Source organism: Petromyzon marinus, chromosome 76 (genome assembly GCF_048934315.1).
Source record: "Petromyzon marinus isolate PM22_M1 ecotype Great Lakes invasive population chromosome 76, UKy_Petmar_22M1.pri1.0, whole genome shotgun sequence".
Classification (NCBI taxonomy): domain Eukaryota; kingdom Metazoa; phylum Chordata; class Hyperoartia; order Petromyzontiformes; family Petromyzontidae; genus Petromyzon; species Petromyzon marinus.
Window position 1 is genome coordinate 5854998 of NC_133742.1, and position 20262 is coordinate 5875259.

General features: G+C 55.7%; 1 protein-coding gene and 1 long non-coding RNA gene across 3 annotated transcripts in view; one reads left to right on the forward strand and one right to left on the reverse strand.

Annotated features, from left to right (window-relative positions):
- Positions 1-16144, forward strand: part of LOC142907263 (CCR4-NOT transcription complex subunit 7) — a 28979-nt gene extending 12835 nt beyond the window's left edge. For both annotated transcript variants that reach the window (XM_076056554.1, XM_076056555.1), the window contains exons 3-7: positions 5440-5633; positions 6181-6342; positions 11552-11696; positions 14038-14148; positions 15384-16144. In XM_076056554.1, the coding sequence (XP_075912669.1) occupies positions 5440-5633; positions 6181-6342; positions 11552-11696; positions 14038-14148; positions 15384-15551 (780 nt within the window). In that variant the 3' untranslated portion in view covers positions 15552-16144. The remainder of the gene's footprint in view (positions 1-5439; positions 5634-6180; positions 6343-11551; positions 11697-14037; positions 14149-15383) is intronic.
- A 1695-nt stretch (positions 16145-17839) lies between these two features.
- Positions 17840-18845, reverse strand: LOC142907264 (uncharacterized). Its single transcript, XR_012930896.1, has 2 exons — positions 18373-18845; positions 17840-18301 (listed from the first exon to the last, which is right to left on the reverse strand). It is a non-coding gene; the product is annotated as an uncharacterized LOC142907264 (long non-coding RNA).
- Positions 18846-20262: the final 1417 nt, after the last annotated feature.

Sequence of the window (20262 nt, forward strand, 5' to 3'; positions counted from 1 at the left end):
AAGACAACTACGATTAAGGCCATCAGTCTAACTCCGTACTACAATAAACAAAAACATGGCCAAACCAAAAAACTTTTCGAAATCACCATTATTTCCCTCATTAAAATGCAAATAAATTTATAACATTTTTGACATGCGTTTTTCTGGATTTTCTTCTTGTTATTCTGTCTCTCACTGTTCAAATAAACCTACCATTAAAATTATAGACTGATCATTTCTTTGTCAGTGGGCAAACGTAGAAAATCAGCAGGGGATCAAATACTTTTTTCCCTCACTGTATGTGTGTGTGGGGACCTCCCCTAATGGAACATCTCTGCCGGTTAGGAACATTTAGGCTGGCCTGTCTACAATCCATCCTGGGTTTAACCAGACTGGATTGTGTGAGGAGCTTACATATCCCTGAAAGATCTGGACAAAGTCCCATTGGTGAGCTCCTCCGGCAGGCCAGGCTGCGTTGGCTGGGTCATGTAGCCCGCATGCCCAGCCACCGCATGCATAAACAGCTTTTGTTCGGCCGAATCGAGGGGGCTAAACGGGCGCGGCACGGGCTAGAGAAGAGATAGAGTGATGAGGTACAGGAGGACGTGGAGCTGAGTGGACTTGCCGATGACTGGTACCAGCGGTGTCAAGATCGGCCTCTGTGGAGGAGACTCGTGAAGGACGCTACTGGGCAGTTAGAGGCAGTCGCCCTCCAACAACAACGGAGGGCGGAGGAGCGACGCTCACAACAACGAGCGGAGCGCCGGGTGGCTAAAGCACAGCAAGTTTGCACAGTAGGGGGCACAGGTGGTGCATCAGTCAATCGACCCGTGGCACTTGGGTCTGCCCCGTGACCTCTTGCTAGCGGGCGTTCGACACTTCACGTGGCCTCAAGGTGCACATAGCCTGGCACATTCGCCGTGGTGATGTCACCGCCACTTAGTGGCGAATGGCAGTTGTTGTGTCTGTAGGTGTGTATGTGTATCGGTGTATCTCCTTGTTGGTGCCGGATGGTAACGCTGTGGTGAGCAGTACCATGGGGGGAGGGCCAACTTGAATTGGCCATTCCCCTCATGGCATTTGTAACCACCACAGCGGCCAAATGGGGGCTCTGGATGGGTTCGAAGGGCTGGTAACCCCTCCACCTTCAATTAATTACCACAAAACCACGTCTAAAATATCTAATGATTAAGCTTGTGCCGGAGGCCCCGGGGGGACAGGCGTCTATGACGTCTCCTGGCCAAACCCCATTATGCGGAGCCAGGAGACTGAATTCTTACCCTCGGGGCTCCTCCAGAAACAACAAAAAAACACTGCGGGTGGCCACATGGAATGTTCGGACGCTCACTGCGGAGGAGAGGCTGCTACTCCTCTGTCGGGAGCTGGACCGGTACCGCCTGGATCTCTGTGGCATTCAGGAGGTCCGGTGGACCGGCTCTGGCTGCTGCAACCATGAGGGGTGGACAGTCCTCTATTCAGGGCAGGAGACTGCCAAACAACAGGGAGTGGCTCATAGTGATGGAACAGCGGATGCGGGCCCATGTCCTAGACACCAGGACCTACCGTGGAGTTGATCTGCCCACTGACCATCGACTTGTCATCTGTAAGATGCGCCTGCCATTCTTCTACTCCGGTGGTGGGTGTACATCCAGGACCCCATTCAAACCCAAAGTGGCCTAGTCTCAGCTAGCTGATGAAAGTTGCAAGTGGGAATTTCATCATCGCTTGCGGCTGGGGTTAGCATCTCCCCCCACTCCTCCTGATGTCGAGGGGAAATGGGCGAGGTTTAAGACTGTGGCTCATGCAGCTACAATGACTGCTTTGGGTACACGGTCCAGACCTCCCCAGAGACCCTGGCTGACAGAGGAGTTGTTCAGGCTGGCTGAGAAAAGTGACAAGCCCACTCTCATCATCTACAGCATCCCACGTCAGAGAATGAGGAGGCTAACCACGGCCTTCACTCGGAGGTTCGGAGAGCCGTGAGGCACTGCAAGGATGGGTGGTGGTCGCGGGTTGCTGAGGAGATGGAGTCTGCCTCAGTGGCCCACGATCACAAATCACTCTTTATCTCCTGTCAGAAAAGTTACTTGCAGCGCTACACCTATCTCCATAATTAGTGGAAAGAATGGTGATCCATTCTCTGACCCCCAGAAACAGGTTTGCAGATTTTCTGAGCATTTCTGTGAGGTCTTGGGGGAGGGAAAATCCCTCGGCCTGGAAAACATTGTGGGGTAAAGTGGGGATGACCCTGCTGAGGCTGCGGTGCCTCAAATATTGGAGGAGGATGTCACCCCCTGTGAGTGGCTGGCTGAGGTGCCATCTGTTGAGGAAGTACTGAAGGCGATCCGGAGTCTGAGACCAGGAAAGGCACAGGGCAGAGATGATCTCCCAAGCGAAATGCTGAGGGAGGGTGGCGTTTGTCAACAGACTGCCCTACATGACATAATAACAACAGTCTGGACCACTGGACGGGTTCCGCAGGACTGGAAGGATGTCCTGGTGGTCCCCCTCTTTAAGAAGGGGGACTGCACAGACTGTAGCAACTACAGGGGCATCTCACTCCTCAATGTGCCGAGAAAGGTCCTGGCAAGAATTATTCAACATCGCCTTGCCAGGCTCGCTGAGGAGAGGCTTGTGGAGCCCTAATGCGATTTCAGGAAAGGGAGGTCCTACACAGATGCCATATTTTCTGTCCGTCTGCTACAGCAGAGGTGTAGGGATTTCCAACAAGACCTACATCTCTGCTTTATTGACCTGGTCAAGGCCTATGATACCATCAGTAGGCCTGGGCTCTGGGTTGTTCTTTGTGCTCTCAGAATCTGTGACCCTCTGCTCACGATCATTAAGGACCTTCATGATGGTGAGCGGGCCTGGGGAAAAACTACGTGGCCGGGAGTCAAAACCATTCCCTGTTCACCTTGGGGTGCGACAGGGATGTCCACTGGCTCCCACATTATTTAACATCATCTTCGACCACGTAGTTCGTGAAGCCTTTGATGGCTGTACTGGAGGAATTTCCATCTGGTACAGATACAATGGGAGGCTGATCGATGCCCCGGTGCGGGCAAGGGATGGTTCCCTATTGCTCACCCACGTTACAGTGAGGGAAAAAAGTATTTGATCCCCTGCTGACTTTGTATGTTTGCCCATTGACAAAGAAATGATCAGTCTATTATTGTAATGGTAGGTTTATTTGAACAGTGAGAGACAGAATAACAACAACAAAATCCGGAAAAATGCATGTCAAAAATGTTATAAATTGATTTGCATTTTAATGAGGGAAATAAGTATTTGAGCCCCTCTCAATCAGAAAGATTTCTGGCTCCCAGGTGTCTTTTATACAGGTAACGAGCTGAGATTAGGAGCACACTCTTAAAGGGAGTACTCCTAATCTCGGCTTGTTACCTGTATAAAAGACACTTGTCCACAGAAGCAGTCAATAAATCAGATTCCAAACTCTCCACCATGCCCAAGACCAAAGAGCTCTCCAAGGATGTCAGGGACAAGATTGTAGACCTACACAAGGCTGGAATGGGCTACAAGACCATTGCCAAGCAGCTTGGTGAGAAGGTGACAACAGTTGGTGCGATTATTCGCAAATGGAAGAAACACAAAAGAACTGTCAATCTCCCTCGGCCTGGGGCTCCATGCAAGATCTCACCTCGTGGAGTTGCCATGATCATGAGAACAGTGAGGAATCGGCCCAGAACTACATGGGAGGATCTTGTCAATGATCTCAAGGCAGCTGGGACCATAATCACCAAGAAAACAATTGGTAACACACTGCGCCGTGAAGGACTGAAATCCTGCAGCACCCGCAAGGTCCCCCTGCTCAAGAAGCACATATACATGCCCGTCTGAGCTTGCCAATGAACATCTGAATTATTCAGAGGACAACTGAGTGAAAGTGTTGTGGTCAGATGAGACCAAAATGGAGCTCTTTGGCATCAACTCAACTCGCCGTGTTTGGAGGAGGAATGCTGCCTATGACCCCAATAACACCATCCCCACCGTCAAACATGGAGGTGGAAACATGTTTTGGGGGTGTTTTTCTGCTAACGGGACAGGACAACTTCACCGCATCAAAGGGACGATGGACAAGGCCATGTACCATCAAATCTTGGGTGAGAACCTCCTTCCCTCAGCCAGGGCATTGAACATGGGTCGTGGATGGGTATTCCAGCATGACAATGACCCAAAATACATGGCCAAGGCAACAAAGGAGTAGCTCAAGAAGAAGCACATTAAGGTCCTGGAGTGGCCTTGCCAGTCTCCAGACCTTAATCCCATAGAAAATCTGTGGAGGGAGCTGAAGGTTCAAGTTGCCAAACGTCAGCCTCCAAACCTTAATGACTTGGAGAAGATCTGCAAAGAGGAGTGGGACAAAATCCCTCCTGAGATGTGTGCAAACCTGGTGGCCAACTACAAGAAACGTCTGACCTCTGTGATTGCCAACAAGGGTTTTGCCACCAAGGGCTAAGTCATGTTTTGCAGAGGGGTCAAATACTTTTTTCCCTCATTAAAATGCATTTTTGACATGCGTTTTCCGGATTTTGTTGTTGTTATTATTCTGTCTCTCTGTTCAAATAAACCTACCATTAAAATTTTAGACTGATTATTACTTTGTCAGTGGGCAAACGTACAAAATCAGCAGGGGATCAAATACTTTTTTCTCTCACTGTATGTATGCCGATGATTTGGTAATAGCTGCTCATTCAGAGGAGGAGTTGGAGACGCTGCTGAGACTGGAGCGTGCCACTATGAGATGGGGCATTACCATCAGCCCCACCAAAACTAAGCACCTGCCTGGGTATTTTGTACCATCGGACACTCCACCCCCACAACTCCCAATCGGTGATGGGGCAGTTGTGGAGAGAGTGGAGAGTTTCCCATACCTGGGCAGTGTGCTTATGACTGGCTCCAGTTTAACAGCAGAGGTCTCACTCCGAATCAGTCGAGCGGCAATATCTTTTCCTCGGTTGCGTAACGCTGTGTGGAAGCTACCTGGTCTGTCGCTCCGCACTAAGCTTCAGGTCTTCTCGGCCACGGTCATTCCCTCCCTTCTCTACGCTTGCTAAACGTGGACCCCTCCCTAATCGAACATCTTCGCCGGTTAGAAACAACGACGGAGGGGGGGGGGGAGGAGCGACGCTCGCAACAACGAGCGGAGCGCCGGGTGGCTAAAACACAACAAGTTGCCACAGTATGGGGCACAGGTGGTGCATCAGCCACCCACTCACTAACCCGCTCAACCACTTGCCCACTCGCTCAACCACCCGCCCGTACGCCCACTCGCCCACCCACCTACTCGTCCACCCATCCGCCCACCCACTCACTTACCCGCTCGCTCGCCCGCCCGCTCTCCCGCTCACTCGCCCACCCGCTCGCCCGATTGCCCACCCGCCCACTCACCCACTCGTTCGCCCGCCCGCCCGCCCGTCCGCTCCCCCACCACGCCAGGACACGGAGTTCCCCGGCGTGGTGGCTCGGCCCATCGGAGAGTTCCGCAGCACGGCCGAGTACCAGTACCAGCTGCTACGCTGCAACGTCGACCTGCTCAAGATCATCCAGCTGGGCCTCACCTTCATGGACGAGCTGGGGGAGTATCCCCACGGGACCTCCACCTGGCAGTTCAACTTCAAGTTTAACCTCACGTGAGGCTGCTGACCAACGCCGCTGCTGATCCACGCTGCTACTGACCACCGCAGCTGCTGATCAACGCCGCTGCTGATCAACGCTGCTGCTGATCAACGCTGCTACTGACCACCGCCGCTACTGACCACCACCACTGCTACTGACCACCGCTGCTACTGACCACCACCACTGCTACTGACCACCGCTGCTACTGACCACCACCGCTGCTGATCAACACTGCTACTGACCACCGCTGCTACTGACCACAGCTACTGATCACCACCACTGCTACTGACCACCACCGCTGCTACTGACCACCACCACTGCTACTGACCACCACCGCTACTGACCACCACCGCTGCTACTGACCACCGCTGCTACTGACCACCACTGCTACTGACCACCACCGCTACTGACCACCACCACTACTGACCACCGCTGCTACTGACCACCGCTGCTACTGACCACCGCTGCTACTGACCACCACCGCTGCTACTGACCACCGCCGCTACTGACCACCGCCGCCGCTACTGACCACCGCCGCTACTGACCCCCCGTGCCCCCCAGGGAAGACATGTACGCCCAGGACTCGATCGACCTGCTGCAGAACTCGGGGCTGCAGTTCAAGAAGCACGAGGAGGAGGGCATCGACACGGCCTGCTTCGCCGAGGTGCTCATGACCTCCGGCGTGGTGCTGTGCGACGGGGTCAAGTGGCTCTCCTTCCACAGGCACGGCACTCACGGCTAGAGAGCGTGTACACACAGCTGCACCGCGCGTACACCCGGGTACACGGCACGGCACAACACGGGACGATGAGGCTGACGCTGGCGATGCTGACGACGACGATGATGACTATGACGCTGACGACTATGACCCTGATGCTGATGATGATGCTGACGACTATGACGCTGACGACTATGACACTGCTGATGATGATGCTGAAGGCGATGTTGACGACTATGACGCTGATGACTATGACGCTGATGGTGACGACGATGCTGACGACGATGCTGACGACTATGACACTGCTGATGATGATACTAAAGGCGATGCTGACGACTATGATGCTGACGACTATGACGCTGACGACTATGACGCTAATGACTATGACGCTGACGACTATGACGCTGATGACTATGACGCTGACGACTATGACGCTGATGACTGTGACGCTGATGACTATGACGCTGACGACTATGACGGTGATGACTATGACGCTGACGACTATGACGCTGACGACTATGACGCTGACGACTATGACGCTGATGACTGTGACGCTGATGACTATGACGCTGACGACTATGACGGTGATGACTATGACGCTGACGACTATGACGCTAATGACTATGACGCTGATGACTATGACGCTGATGACTATGATGCTGACGACTATGACGCTGATGACTGTGACGCTGATGACTGATGCTGACGACTATGACGCTGATGACTATGACGCTGACGACTATGATGCTGATGACTATGATGCTGACGACTATGACGCTGACGACTATGACGCTGATGACTATGACGCTGATGACTATGACGCTGATGACTGATGCTGACGACTATGACGCTGATGACTATGACGCTGACGACTATGACGCTGATGACTATGACGCTGACGACTGAGGCTGATGACTATGACGCTGACGACTATGACGCTGACGACTATGACGCTGATGACTATGACGCTGACGACTATGACGCTGATGACTATGACGCTGACGACTATGACACTGATGACTATGACGCTGATGACTATGACGCTGACGACTATGACGCTAATGACTATGACGCTGATGACTATGACGCTGATGACTATGATGCTGACGACTATGACGCTGATGACTGTGACGCTGATGACTGATGCTGACGACTATGACGCTGATGACTATGACGCTGACGACTATGATGCTGATGACTATGATGCTGACGACTATGACGCTGACGACTATGACGCTGATGACTATGACGCTGATGACTATGACGCTGATGACTGATGCTGACGACTATGACGCTGATGACTATGACGCTGACGACTATGACGCTGATGACTATGACGCTGACGACTGAGGCTGATGACTATGACGCTGACGACTATGACGCTGACGACTATGACGCTGATGACTATGACGCTGACGACTATGATGCTGATGATGATGCTGACGACTATGACGCTGACGACTATGACGCTGATGACTATGACGCTGACGACTATGACGCTGACGACTATGACGCTGACGACTATGATGCTGACGACTATGACGCTGACGACTATGACGCTGACGACTATGACGCTGATGACTATGACGCTGATGACTGATGCTGACGACTATGACGCTGATGACTATGACGCTGACGACTATGATGCTGATGACTATGATGCTGACGACTATGACGCTGATGACTATGATGCTGACGACTATGACGCTGATGACTATGACACTGACGACTATGATGCTGACGACTATGACGCTGATGACTATGACGCTGATGACTATGACGCTGACGACTATGACGCTGACGACTATGACGCTGACGACTATGACGCTGACGACTATGACGCTGATGACTATGACGCTGATGACTATGACACTGACGGCTATGACGCTGATGACTATGACGCTGACGACTATGACGCTAACGACTATGATGCTGATGACTATGACGCTGACGACTATGACGCTGACGACTATGACGCTGACGACTATGACGCTGATGACTATGACGCTGATGACTATGACACTGACGGCTATGACGCTGATGACTATGACGCTGACGACTATGACGCTGACGACTATGACGCTGATGACTATGATGCTGATGACTATGACGCTGATGACTATGATGCTGATGACTATGACGCTGATGACTATGATGCTGATGACTATGACGCTGATGACTATGACGCTGATGACTATGACGCTGACGACTATGACGCTGACGACTATGACGCTGATGACTATGACGCTGATGACTATGATGCTGACGACTATGACGCTGATGACTGTGACGCTGACGACTATGACGCTGATGACTATGACGCTGATGACTATGATGCTGATGACTATGACGCTGATGACTATGACGCTGATGACTATGACGCTGACGACTATGACGCTGACGACTATGACGCTGACGACTGTGATGCTGACGACTATGACGCTGATGACTATGATGCTGACGACTATGACGCTGATGACTATGATGCTGATGACTATGACGCTGATGACTATGACGCTGATGACTATGACGCTGATGACTATGACGCTGACGACTATGACACTGATGACTATGACGCTGATGACTATGACGCTGACGACTATGACCCTGACGACTATGACGCTGATGACTATGACGCTGACGACTGTGATGCTGACGACTATGACGCTGATGACTATGACGCTGACGACTATGACGCTGACGCTGACGACTATGATGCTGATGACTATGACGCTGACGACTATGACGCTGATGACTATGACGCTGATGACTATGACCCTGACGACTATGACGCTGATGACTATGACGCTGATGACTATGACGCTGACGACTATGACGCTGACGACTATGACGCTGACGACTATGACGCTGATGACTATGATGCTGACGACTATGATGCTGACGACGATGACGCTGATGACTATGATGCTGATGACTATGACGCTGACGACTATGACGCTGACGACTATGACGCTGATGACTATGATGCTGATGACTATGACGCTGACGACTATGACGCTGACGACTATGACGCTGATGACTATGACGCTGACGACTATGACGCTGATGACTATGACGCTGACGACTATGACGCTGATGACTATGATGCTGATGACTATGACGCTGACGACTATGACGCTGACGACTATGACGCTGATGACTATGATGCTGATGACTATGACACTGACGACTATGACGCTGACGACTATGACGCTGACGACTATGACGCTGATGACTATGATGCTGATGACTATGACACTGACGACTATGACGCTGATGACTATGATGCTGATGACTATGACGCTGACGACTATGACGCTGATGACTATGACGCTGACGACTATGACGCTGACGACTATGACGCTGACGACTATGACGCTGACGACTATGACGCTGACGACTGTGACGCTGACGACTATGACGCTGACGACTGTGACGCTGACGACTATGACGCTGATGACTATGATGCTGATGACTATGACGCTGATGACTATGACGCTGATGACTATGACGCTGATGACTATGATGCTGATGACTATGACGCTGACGACTATGACGCTGACGACTATGACGCTGACGACTATGACGCTGACGACTATGACGCTGACGACTATGATGCTGATGACTATGACACTGATGACTATGACGCTGATGACTATGACGACTGTGACGCTGATGACTATGACGCTGATGACTATGACGCTGACGACTATGACGCTGACGACTATGACGCTGACGACTATGACGCTGATGACTATGACGCTGATGACTATGATGCTGACGACTATGACGCTGACGACTATGACACTGACGACTATGACGCTGACGACTATGACGCTGACGACTATGACGCTGATGACTATGATGCTGATGACTATGACGCTGACGACTATGACGCTGACGACTATGACGCTGACGACTATGACGCTGACGACTGTGACGCTGACGACTGTGACGCTGACGACTATGACGCTGACGACTATGACGCTGACGACTATGACGCTGATGACTATGACGCTGATGACTGTGACGCTGATGACTATGACGCTGATGACTATGACGCTGATGACTGTGACGCTGATGACTATGACGCTGATGACTGTGACGCTGATGACTATGATGCTGACGACTATGACGCTGACGACTATGATGCTGACGACTATGACGCTGATGACTGTGACGCTGACGACTATGACGCTGATGACTGTGACGCTGACGACTATGACGCTGCTGATGATGACGCTGATGACTATGACGCTGACGACTATGACGCTGCTGATGATGATGATGCTGCAGGCGATGCTGATGACTATGATGCTGATGACTATGACGCTGATGACTATGACGCTGACGACTATGATGCTGATGACTATGACGCTGACGACTATGACGCTGATGACTATGATGCTGATGACTATGATGCTGATGACTATGATGCTGATGACTATGACGCTGACGACTATGATGCTGACGACTATGACGCTGATGACTATGACGCTGATGACTATGACGCTGACCACTATGATGCTGACGACTATGACGCTGATGACTATGACGCTGATGACTATGACGCTGACGACTATGATGCTGACGACTATGATGCTGCTGACGACTATGACGCTGACGACTATGACGCTGATGACTATGACGCTGATGACTATGACGCTGACGACTATGACGCTGATGACTATGACACTGATGACTGTGACGCTGACGACTATGACGCTGACGACTATGACGCTGACGACTATGACGCTGACGACTATGACGCTGATGACTATGACGCTGACGACTATGACGCTGACGACTATGACGCTGATGACTATGACGCTGATGACTATGACGCTGACGACTATGACGCTGACGACTATGACGCTGACGACTATGACGCTGACGACTATGACGCTGACGACTATGACGCTGATGACTATGACGCTGATGACTATGACGCTGATGACTATGACGCTGATGACTATGACGCTGACGACTATGACGCTGACGACTATGACGCTGACGACTATGACGCTGACGACTATGACGCTGACGACTATGACGCTGATGACTATGACGCTGACGACTATGATGCTGATGACTATGACGCTGACGACTATGACGCTGATGACTATGACGCTGATGACTATGACGCTGATGACTATGACGCTGATCACTATGACGCTGATGCTGAAGGCGATGTTGGCGTTGGGTGCTGTGCAGTGGCTACGACTTTGGCTACCTCATCAAGGTGCTCACCGCGTCCCATCTCCCCGAGGAGGAGTCGGACTTCTTCGACATCCTGCGCATCTTCTTTCCCACTATCTACGATGTGAAGTACCTCATGAAGAGCTGCAAGAACCTCAAGGTACACCATGGCCAGGTCTCGCTAGGGGGTTCAGGTGTCACTAGGGGGTTCAGGTGTCACTGGGGGGTTCATGTGTCACTGGGGGGTTCAGGTCTCGCTAGGGGGTTCAGGTCTCTCTAGGGGGTTCAGGTGTCACTGGGGGGTTCAGGTCTCGCTAGGGGGTTCAGGTGTCACTGGGGGGTTCAGGTCTCGCTAGGGGGTTCAGGTCTCACTCGGGGGTTCAGGTCTCGCTAGCGGGTTCAGGTCTCTCTAGAGGGTTCAGGTCTCTCTAGGGGGTTCAGGTGTCACTGGGGGGTTCAGGTCTCACTGAGGGGTTCAGGGGTCACTGGGGGGTTCAGGTGTCACTGGGGGGTTCAGGTCTCACTGGGGGGTTCAGGTCTCTCTAGGGGGTTCAGGTCTCACTGGGGAGTTCAGGCCTCACTGGGGGGTTCAGGTGTCACTGGGGGGTTCAGGGGTCACTGGGGGGTTCAGGTCTCACTGGGGGGTTCAGGTCTCACTGGGGGGTTCAGGTGTCACTGGGGGGTTCAGGTCTCGCTGGGGGGTTCAGGTCTCTCTAGGGGGTTCAGGTGTCACTAGGGGGTTCAGGTGTCACTGGGGGGTTCAGGTCTCACTGGGGGTTCAGGTCTCTCTAGGGGGTTCAGGTGTCACTGGGGGGTCCAGGTCTCACTGGGGGGTTCAGGTGTCACTGGGGGGTTCAGGTGTCACTGGGGGGTTCAGGTCTCTCTAGGGGGTTCAGGTCTCACTGGGGGGTTCAGGTGTCACTGGGGGGTTCAGGTCTCACTGGGGGTTCAGGTCTCTCTAGGGGGTTCAGGTGTCACTGGGGGGTCCAGGTCTCACTGGGGGGTTCAGGTGTCACTGGGGGGTTCAGGTGTCACTGGGGGGTTCAGGTGTCACTGGGGGGTTCAGGTGTCACTGGGGGGTTCAGGTGTCACTGGGGGGTTCAGGTGTCACTGGGGGGTTCAGGTCTCACTGGGGGGTTCAGGTGTCACTGGGGGTTCAGGTATCACTGGGGGGTTCAGGTGTCACTAGGGGGTTCAGGTCTCACTCGGGGGTTCAGGTGTCACTGGGGGTTCAGGTGTCACTGGGGGGTTCAAGTCTCTCTAGGGGGTTCAGGTGTCACTGGGGGTTCAGGTCCCACTGGGGGGTTCAGGTGTCACTGGGGGTTCAGGTCTCTCTAGGGGGTTCAGGTGTCACTAGGGGGTTCAGGTGTCACTGGGGGGTTCAGGTGTCACTGGGGGTTCAGGTGTCACTGGGGGGTTCAGGTGTCACTGGGGGTTCAGGTCTCTCTAGGGGGTTCAGGTGTCACTAGGGGGTTCAGGTGTCACTGGGGGGTTCAGGTGTCACTGGGGGTTCAGGTGTCACTGGGGGTTCAGGTGTCACTGGGGGGTTCAGGTGTCACTGGGGGTTCAGGTCTCACTGGGGGGTTCAGGTGTCACTGGGGGGTTCAGGTGTCACTGGGGGGTTCAGGTGTCACTGGGGGGTTCAGGTGTCACTGGGGGGTTCAGGTGTCACTGGGGGGTTCAGGTGTCACTGGGGGTTCAGGTCTCTCTAGGGGGTTCAGGTGTCACTGGGGGTTCAGGTGTCACTGGGGGGTTCAGGTCTCGCTGGGGGGTTCAGGTGTCACTGGGGGTTCAGATGTCACTGGGGGGTTCAGGTCTCACCAAGGGGTTCAGGTCTCACTAAGGGGTTCAGGTGTCACTGTGGGGTTCAGGTGTCACTGGGGGGTTCAGGTCTCTCTGGGGGGTTCAGGTGTCACTGGGGGGTTCAGGTCTCTAGGGGGTTCATGTGTCACTGGGGGGTTCAGGTCTCTCTGGGGGGTTCAGGTGTCACTGGGGGGTTCAGGTCTCTCTGGGGGGTTCAGGTGTCACTGGGGGTTCAGGTCTCACTGGGGGGTTCAGGTGTCACTGGGGGGTTCAGGTGTCACTGGGGGGTTCAGGTGTCACTGGGGGGTTCAGGTGTCACTGGGGGGTTCAGGTCTCGCTGGGGGGTTCAGGTCTCTCTAGGGGGTTCAGGTGTCACTGGGGGGTTCAGGTCTCTAGGGGGTTCATGTGTGGCTGACGCGTGTGGTTGCTATGTGCGGTTGCTATGTGTGGTTGCTACGTGCGGTTGCTACGTGGGGTTGCTATGTGCGGTTACTATATGTGGTTGCTATGTGTGGTTGATATGTGCGGTTACTATATACGGTTGCTATGTGCGGTTGCTATGTGCGATTGCTGTATGTGGTTGCTATGTGCGGTTGCTATGCGCGGTTACTATATGTGGTTGCTATGTGCGGTTGCTATGTGCGGTTGCTACATGCGGTTGCTATGCGTGGTTGCTATGCGTGGTTGCCACGCGTCAGGGCGGGCTGCAGGAGGTTGCCGAGCAGCTGGAGCTGGAGAGGATCGGTCCCCAGCACCAGGCCGGCTCGGACTCCCTGCTCACCGGGATGACCTTCTTCCGCATGCGCGAGGTGGGGGGCCCGGGGGGTGGGGGGCCCGGGGGGTGGGGGGGCACGGGTGGAAGGGGTGGAGCTTGGCACCCCGGAGTACCCAAAATAATCCCAAAATTGTCCGAGTCAATGCAACACTTTATTTTTATTTCTGGGGACGCCGTGTTTGTTTGTTTGTTTGTCTTTGCCAGCGGTGTTACTCGACTCGGCTCCCCCCCCCGGCCACGAGGGGGTGGGGGTGTGGGGGGGGGGGTGGGGGTGTGGGGGGGGGTGGGGGTGGGGGGTGGGGGTGGGGGGTGTCAGTCGATCCGAAGCCGCTGCCGACTCGGCGATGGCGACACGCCAGACGGCGGCGTCACGATTGACGCGTCCTCGGGGAAGAAAAACAAATCAACTTCGCGGGGGTTTCGTCGTGCGCGGCTCGTCGAGACGAGTTCGGGGGTTGCCACGGTAACCCCCGGGGGGTGCCACGGTAACCCCCGGGGGTTGCCACGGTGACCCCCGGGGGTTGCCACGGTAACCCCCGGGGGTTACCACAGTGACCCCCGGGAGTTGCCACGGTAACCCCCGGGGGGTGCCACGGTAACCCCCGGGGGTTACCACAACTGCTACATCCACCACGGTAACCCCGAGGTTACCACGGTAACCCCGAGGTTACCACGGTAACCCCCGGGGATTACCACGGTAACCCCCGGGGGTTACCGCCACGAGGCTCAAATTGTGGGCGTGCAATGGCTACCCTCGTGTCTGTGTCGTTAACGCTACCGCCCCGCCCCCTGCCCCGCCCCCTTTCCCCCCGCCCCCTTTCCCCCCGCCCCCCCGCCCCCTTTCCCCCTGCCCCGCCCCCCTGGCTCGCCCCCCTGCCCCGCCCCCCTGCCCCACCCCCTGCCCCGCCCTCTGCCCCGCCCCCTTTCCCCTGCCCCGCCCCCCTGCCCTACCCCGCCCTCTGCCCTGCCCCCTTTCCCCCTGCCCCGCCCCCCTGCACCGCCCCCCTTGCCCCGCCCTCTGCCCCGCCCCCTGCCCCGCCCCCTTTCCCCCTGCCCCACCCCCTGCCCTGCCCCCTTTCCCCCTGCCCTGCCCACCCTGCCCCGCCCCCCCTGCCCGGCCCCCCCTGCCCGGCCCTCTGACCCGCCCCCCCTGCCCCGCCCTTTCCCCCTGCCCCGCCCCCCCTGCCCCGCCCTTTGCCACGCCCCCTGCCCCGCCCCCCTGCCCCCGCCCCATGCCCCGCCCCCTGCCCCGCCCCCCCCGCGGACCAGATGTTCTTTGAGGATCACATTGACGACGCCAAGTACTGCGGCCACCTCTACGGCCTGGGCCTTTCCTACGTGCAGAACGGCACGGGGAACCCCTACGACGAGGAGGGCGGCGGCGGCGGCGGTGGTGGCGGCGGTGGTGGCGGTGGTGGTGCCAAGGCCCAGGCCTGAGGCACAACAACTACCACAACAACAACTACCACCATCACAACAACAACCACCGCCACCACAACTCCTACAACGGGGAGGACGGCGGCGGCGGTGGTGGTGGTGGTGGCGGCGGCGGTGGCGGTGGTGGCGGTGGTGCCAAGGCCCAGGCCTGAGACACAACAACTACCACAACAACCACAACTATCGCCACCACTACTTCCCCCACCACGACCACAACCACCACAACTGCTACATCCACCACAACAGTGGCGAAGCGGGTGATGGTGGTGATGGTGATGGTGGTGATGATGGTGGTGGTGGTGGTGATGGTGGTGGTGGTAGTGATGGTGGTGGTGGTGATGATGGTGGTGGTGGTGGTGGTGATGATGGTGGTGGTGATGGTGGTGGTGATGGTGGTGGTGGTGGTGATGGTGGTGGTGGTGATGGTGGTGGTGATGGTGATGATGTTGATTGTACCAGAGAGCATCTGAAGGGAAACTAGAGTTTCAACCCACTCACCCACCCACCAACTCTTACACTTGTTAAACCACTCGCCTACCCACTCGCCTACCCAGTCAGCCACCAACCCACCCGCCAACTCGCCCACCCACCAACTCACCCACCCACCAACTCACCCATCCACCAACTCACCCACCCACCAACCCACCCACCAACTCGCCCACCAAATCACCTGCCCACTCACCCGCCCACTCGCCCAGCCATCGACTTACCAACCCACCCACCCACTCACCCAGCCACCCACTCACTCACCCAACCACCCACTCACCCACCCATCCACCCAGCCACCCACTCACTCACCCACCCACCCACTCACCCAACCACCCACTCACCCAACCACCCACTCACCCACCCACCCAGCCACCCACCCACCCACTCACCCACTCACCCACCCAGCCACTCACTCACCCACCCAACCACCCACTCACTCACCCACCCAACCACCCACTCACTCACTCACCCACCCACCCAACCACCCACTCACCCACCCAGCCACTCACTCACCCACCCACCCAACCACCCACCCAAACACCCACTCACCCAACCACCCACTCACTCACTCACCCACCCACCCACCCAACCACCCACTCACCCACCCAGCCACTCACTCACCCACCCACCCAACCACCCACCCAAACACCCACTCACCCAACCACCCACCCACCCAACCACCCACCCACTCACCCACCCAGCCACCCACCCTTTGCCCCAAGTCTCTGTCGCGATGCGATGTGGCGGCGGTGGTGGTGGCGGTGGTGACGGTTGTGGTGGTGGTGGCACCACCGGTTCCATGTGTTGCCGGCGATGCCAGTGTGGGGTGTAGTTATGGTGACGGTGATCGCGGTGCAGGCTGGCGTGCCACAAGTGTTTTACTGTTGGAGTCTTGGTTTAGTTTTTAGCTCCGTCTTGAACTCTTTGGGGGGAGATGGGGGAGGGAGGGGGGGGGAGGAAAGCGGAGGGGAGTGAGGGGAGGGATGGGAGTGGAGGGAGGGGAGTGAGGGGAGGGGAGGGATGGGAGTGTGTGGAGGGGAGGGATGGGAGTGAGTGGAGGGGATGGATGGGAGTGAGTGGAGGGAGTGACTGGAGGGGAGGGAGTGTAGAGCAAGCAGTGTGGTTAAAACCAAAAACAGAGGTGGTGCGGTGATGACCCCCGGTCAGCCCCCCGTGACCCCCGGTCAGCCCCCCATAACCCCTTAAACCCGTGACCCCCGGTCCGCCCGACTGACCCCTAAACCCGCGACCTCTAAATCCGTGACCCCTAAACCCGTGACCCCTACCCCCCCTCCGGCTTCGCCCGAGCCGAAAAAAACCTCATCCCAAATCTCTCACCCCGATCCCAAAGTCCAACCCACAAACCCCAAACCCGACTACCCCGAGCCCCTAGCCCCCTAACCCCTGACCCTATAAACCCTTACCCCTAACCATAGACCCTAACCCCTAAACCATAGTCCTAAACCTACTCCACTCCCTAACCCCTATCTCTACCCTTGTATGTGCGTGTGTGTCTGTGTGTATGTATGTGTCTGTATGTCTGTGTATGTATGTCTGTGTGTGTGTATGTATGTATGTCTGTGTGTATGTGTGTGTGTATGTATGTGTGTGTCTGTGTGTGTGTGTATATGTGTCTGTATGTGTGTCTGTGTGTGTATGTATGTCTGTGTGTGTGTGTGTGTCTGTGTGTTTCTGTGTGTCTGTGTGTGTATGTATGTCTGTGTGTGTGTGTTTCTCTGTGTGTCTGTGTGTGTATGTATGTCTGTGTGTGTGTTTCTCTGTGTGTGTATGTGTCTCTGTGTGTGTCTCTGTGTGTGTGTGGCTCTGTGTGTGTCTGTGTGTGTGTCTCTGTGTGTGTGTCTGTGCCGTGCGCGTGTCTCCGCGGTGTAGCTGTTACCGCGCCACGAACCCGACCGACGCGAGTTCGATCCCCGCTCACGGCCACCAAACGGCGGCCGCCGGCGACGGCGACTGTCCGAACCGCTCCTGGGCCCTCTACTCGGGTCGACTCTGACGCAGCCGCCCGGTCGCAGCGTCGCTCGCGGAGCCCCTGGGGAGGCCGCCCCCCAACCCCTGAGCCGCACGCCGTGACCGCTCCCTCGCTCGCTCCCTCGCTCGCTCCCTCGCTCGCTCTGCGGGTCGCCGGCGAACGCCCCCCTCCACCCACGCGCACACTCGCACCGGGGGGCACTGGCCAGTCCGGGATGGCCAGCCCGAGATAGCCAACCAAGATACCAGCCAGATACCAGCCAGGTACCAGCCTAGATACCAGCCAGATAGCCAGCAGGACAGCCAACCAAGATACCAGCCAGATACCAGGCAGACAGCCAGCCTAGATACCAGCCAGATAGCCAGCAGGACAGCCAGCCAAGATACCAGCCTAGATACCAGGCAGATAGCCAGCCTAGATACCAGCCAGATACCAGCCTAGATACCAGCCGGACAGCCAGCCAAGATACCAGCCAGATACCAGGCAGACAGCCAGCCTAGATACCAGCCAGATAGCCAGCAGGACAGCCAGCCAAGATACCAGCCTAGATACCAGGCAGATAGCCAGCCTAGATACCAGCCAGATACCAGCCTAGATACCAGCCGGACAGCCAGCCTAGATACCAGCCAGATAGCCAGCCTAGATACCAGCCAGACAGCCAGCCTAGATACCAGCCAGATAGCCAGCCCGGGATAGCCAGCCTGGATACCAGTCAGATAGCAAGCCTAGATACCAGGAAGATAGCCAGCCTAGATACCAGCCGGATAGCCAGCCTAGATACCAGGCAGATAGCCAGCTTAGATACCAGCCGGATAGCCAGCCTAGATACCAGACGGACAGCCAGCCTAGATACCAGGTGGACAGCTAGCCTAGATACCAGCCGGATAGCCAGCCTAGATACCAGCGGATAGGGGTGCCGGCTGGTAGCTGGTGGGCGAATGGGTGAACGGGTGGGCGAGCGCGTGAGTGGGTGACGGTGAGCGTGTGAGTGGGTGAGGGTGAGCGTGTGGGCGTGGAGCTTGTCTGGGTTTTAGTCACTGTGAGAGAATTGTTTTATCCGCTTTGTAAATAAAAACACTTCCTGTGTCCTGTCATGGCCACCCGGCCCCAGCGAGTGACTCTTCTGTCGTCGGCGAGGGATGTAGGAGAGAGGACTAATCTCCATCTGTTCCATCTCACTCCACCATCTACACCGTGTGTGGACTAATATCCATCTGTTCCATCTCACTCCACCTTGCCAGCCCGAGATAGCCAGCCAAGATCCCAGCCTAGATACCAGGCAGATAGCCAGCCGGACAGCTAGCCTAGATACCAGCTGGACAGCCAGCCTAGATACCAGCCGGATAGCCAGCCTAGTTACCAACCGGACAGCCAGCCTAGATACCTGCCAGACAGCCAGCCTAGATACCAGCCAGATAGCTAGCCTAGATACCATCCAGATAGCTAGCCTAGATACCAGCCAGATAGCCAGCTTAGATACCAACCAGATAGCCAGCCTACATACCAGCCGGACAGCCAGCCTAGATACCAGCCAGACAGCCAGCCTAGATACCAGCCAGATAGCTAGCCTAGATACCAGCCAGATAGCTAGCCTAGATACCAGCCAGATAGCCAGCCTATTTACCAGCCAGATAGCCAGCCTAGATACCAACCGGATAGCCAGCCAAGATACCAGCCGGATAGCCAGCCTAGATACCAGCTGGATAGCCAGCCTAGATACCAGCCGGACAGCCAGCCTAGATATTGCCTAGATACGAGCCAGACAGCCAGCCTACATACCAGCCAGACAGCCAGCCTAGACACCAGCCAGATTGCCAGCCTAGATTCCAGCCGGACAGCCAGCCTAGATACCAGCCACATAGCCAGCCTAGATACCAGCCAGATAGCAAGTCAGATAGCCAGCCTAGATACCAGCCAGACAGCCAGCCTAGATACCAGCCAGATAGCCAGCCTAAATACGAGCCAGATAGCCAGCCTAGATACCAGCCAGATCGCCAGCCTAGATACCAGCCGGACAGCCAGCCTAGATACCAGCCAGATAGCCAGCCTAGATTCCAGCCAGATAGCCAGCCTAGATACCAGCCAGATAGCCAGCCTAGATACCAGCCTAGATCCCCAGCCAGATAGCAAGACTAGATACCAGCCAGATAGCTAGCCTAGATACCAGCCGGATAGCCAGCCTAGATACCAGCCGGATAGGGGTGCCAGCTGGTAGCTGGTGGGCGAATGGGT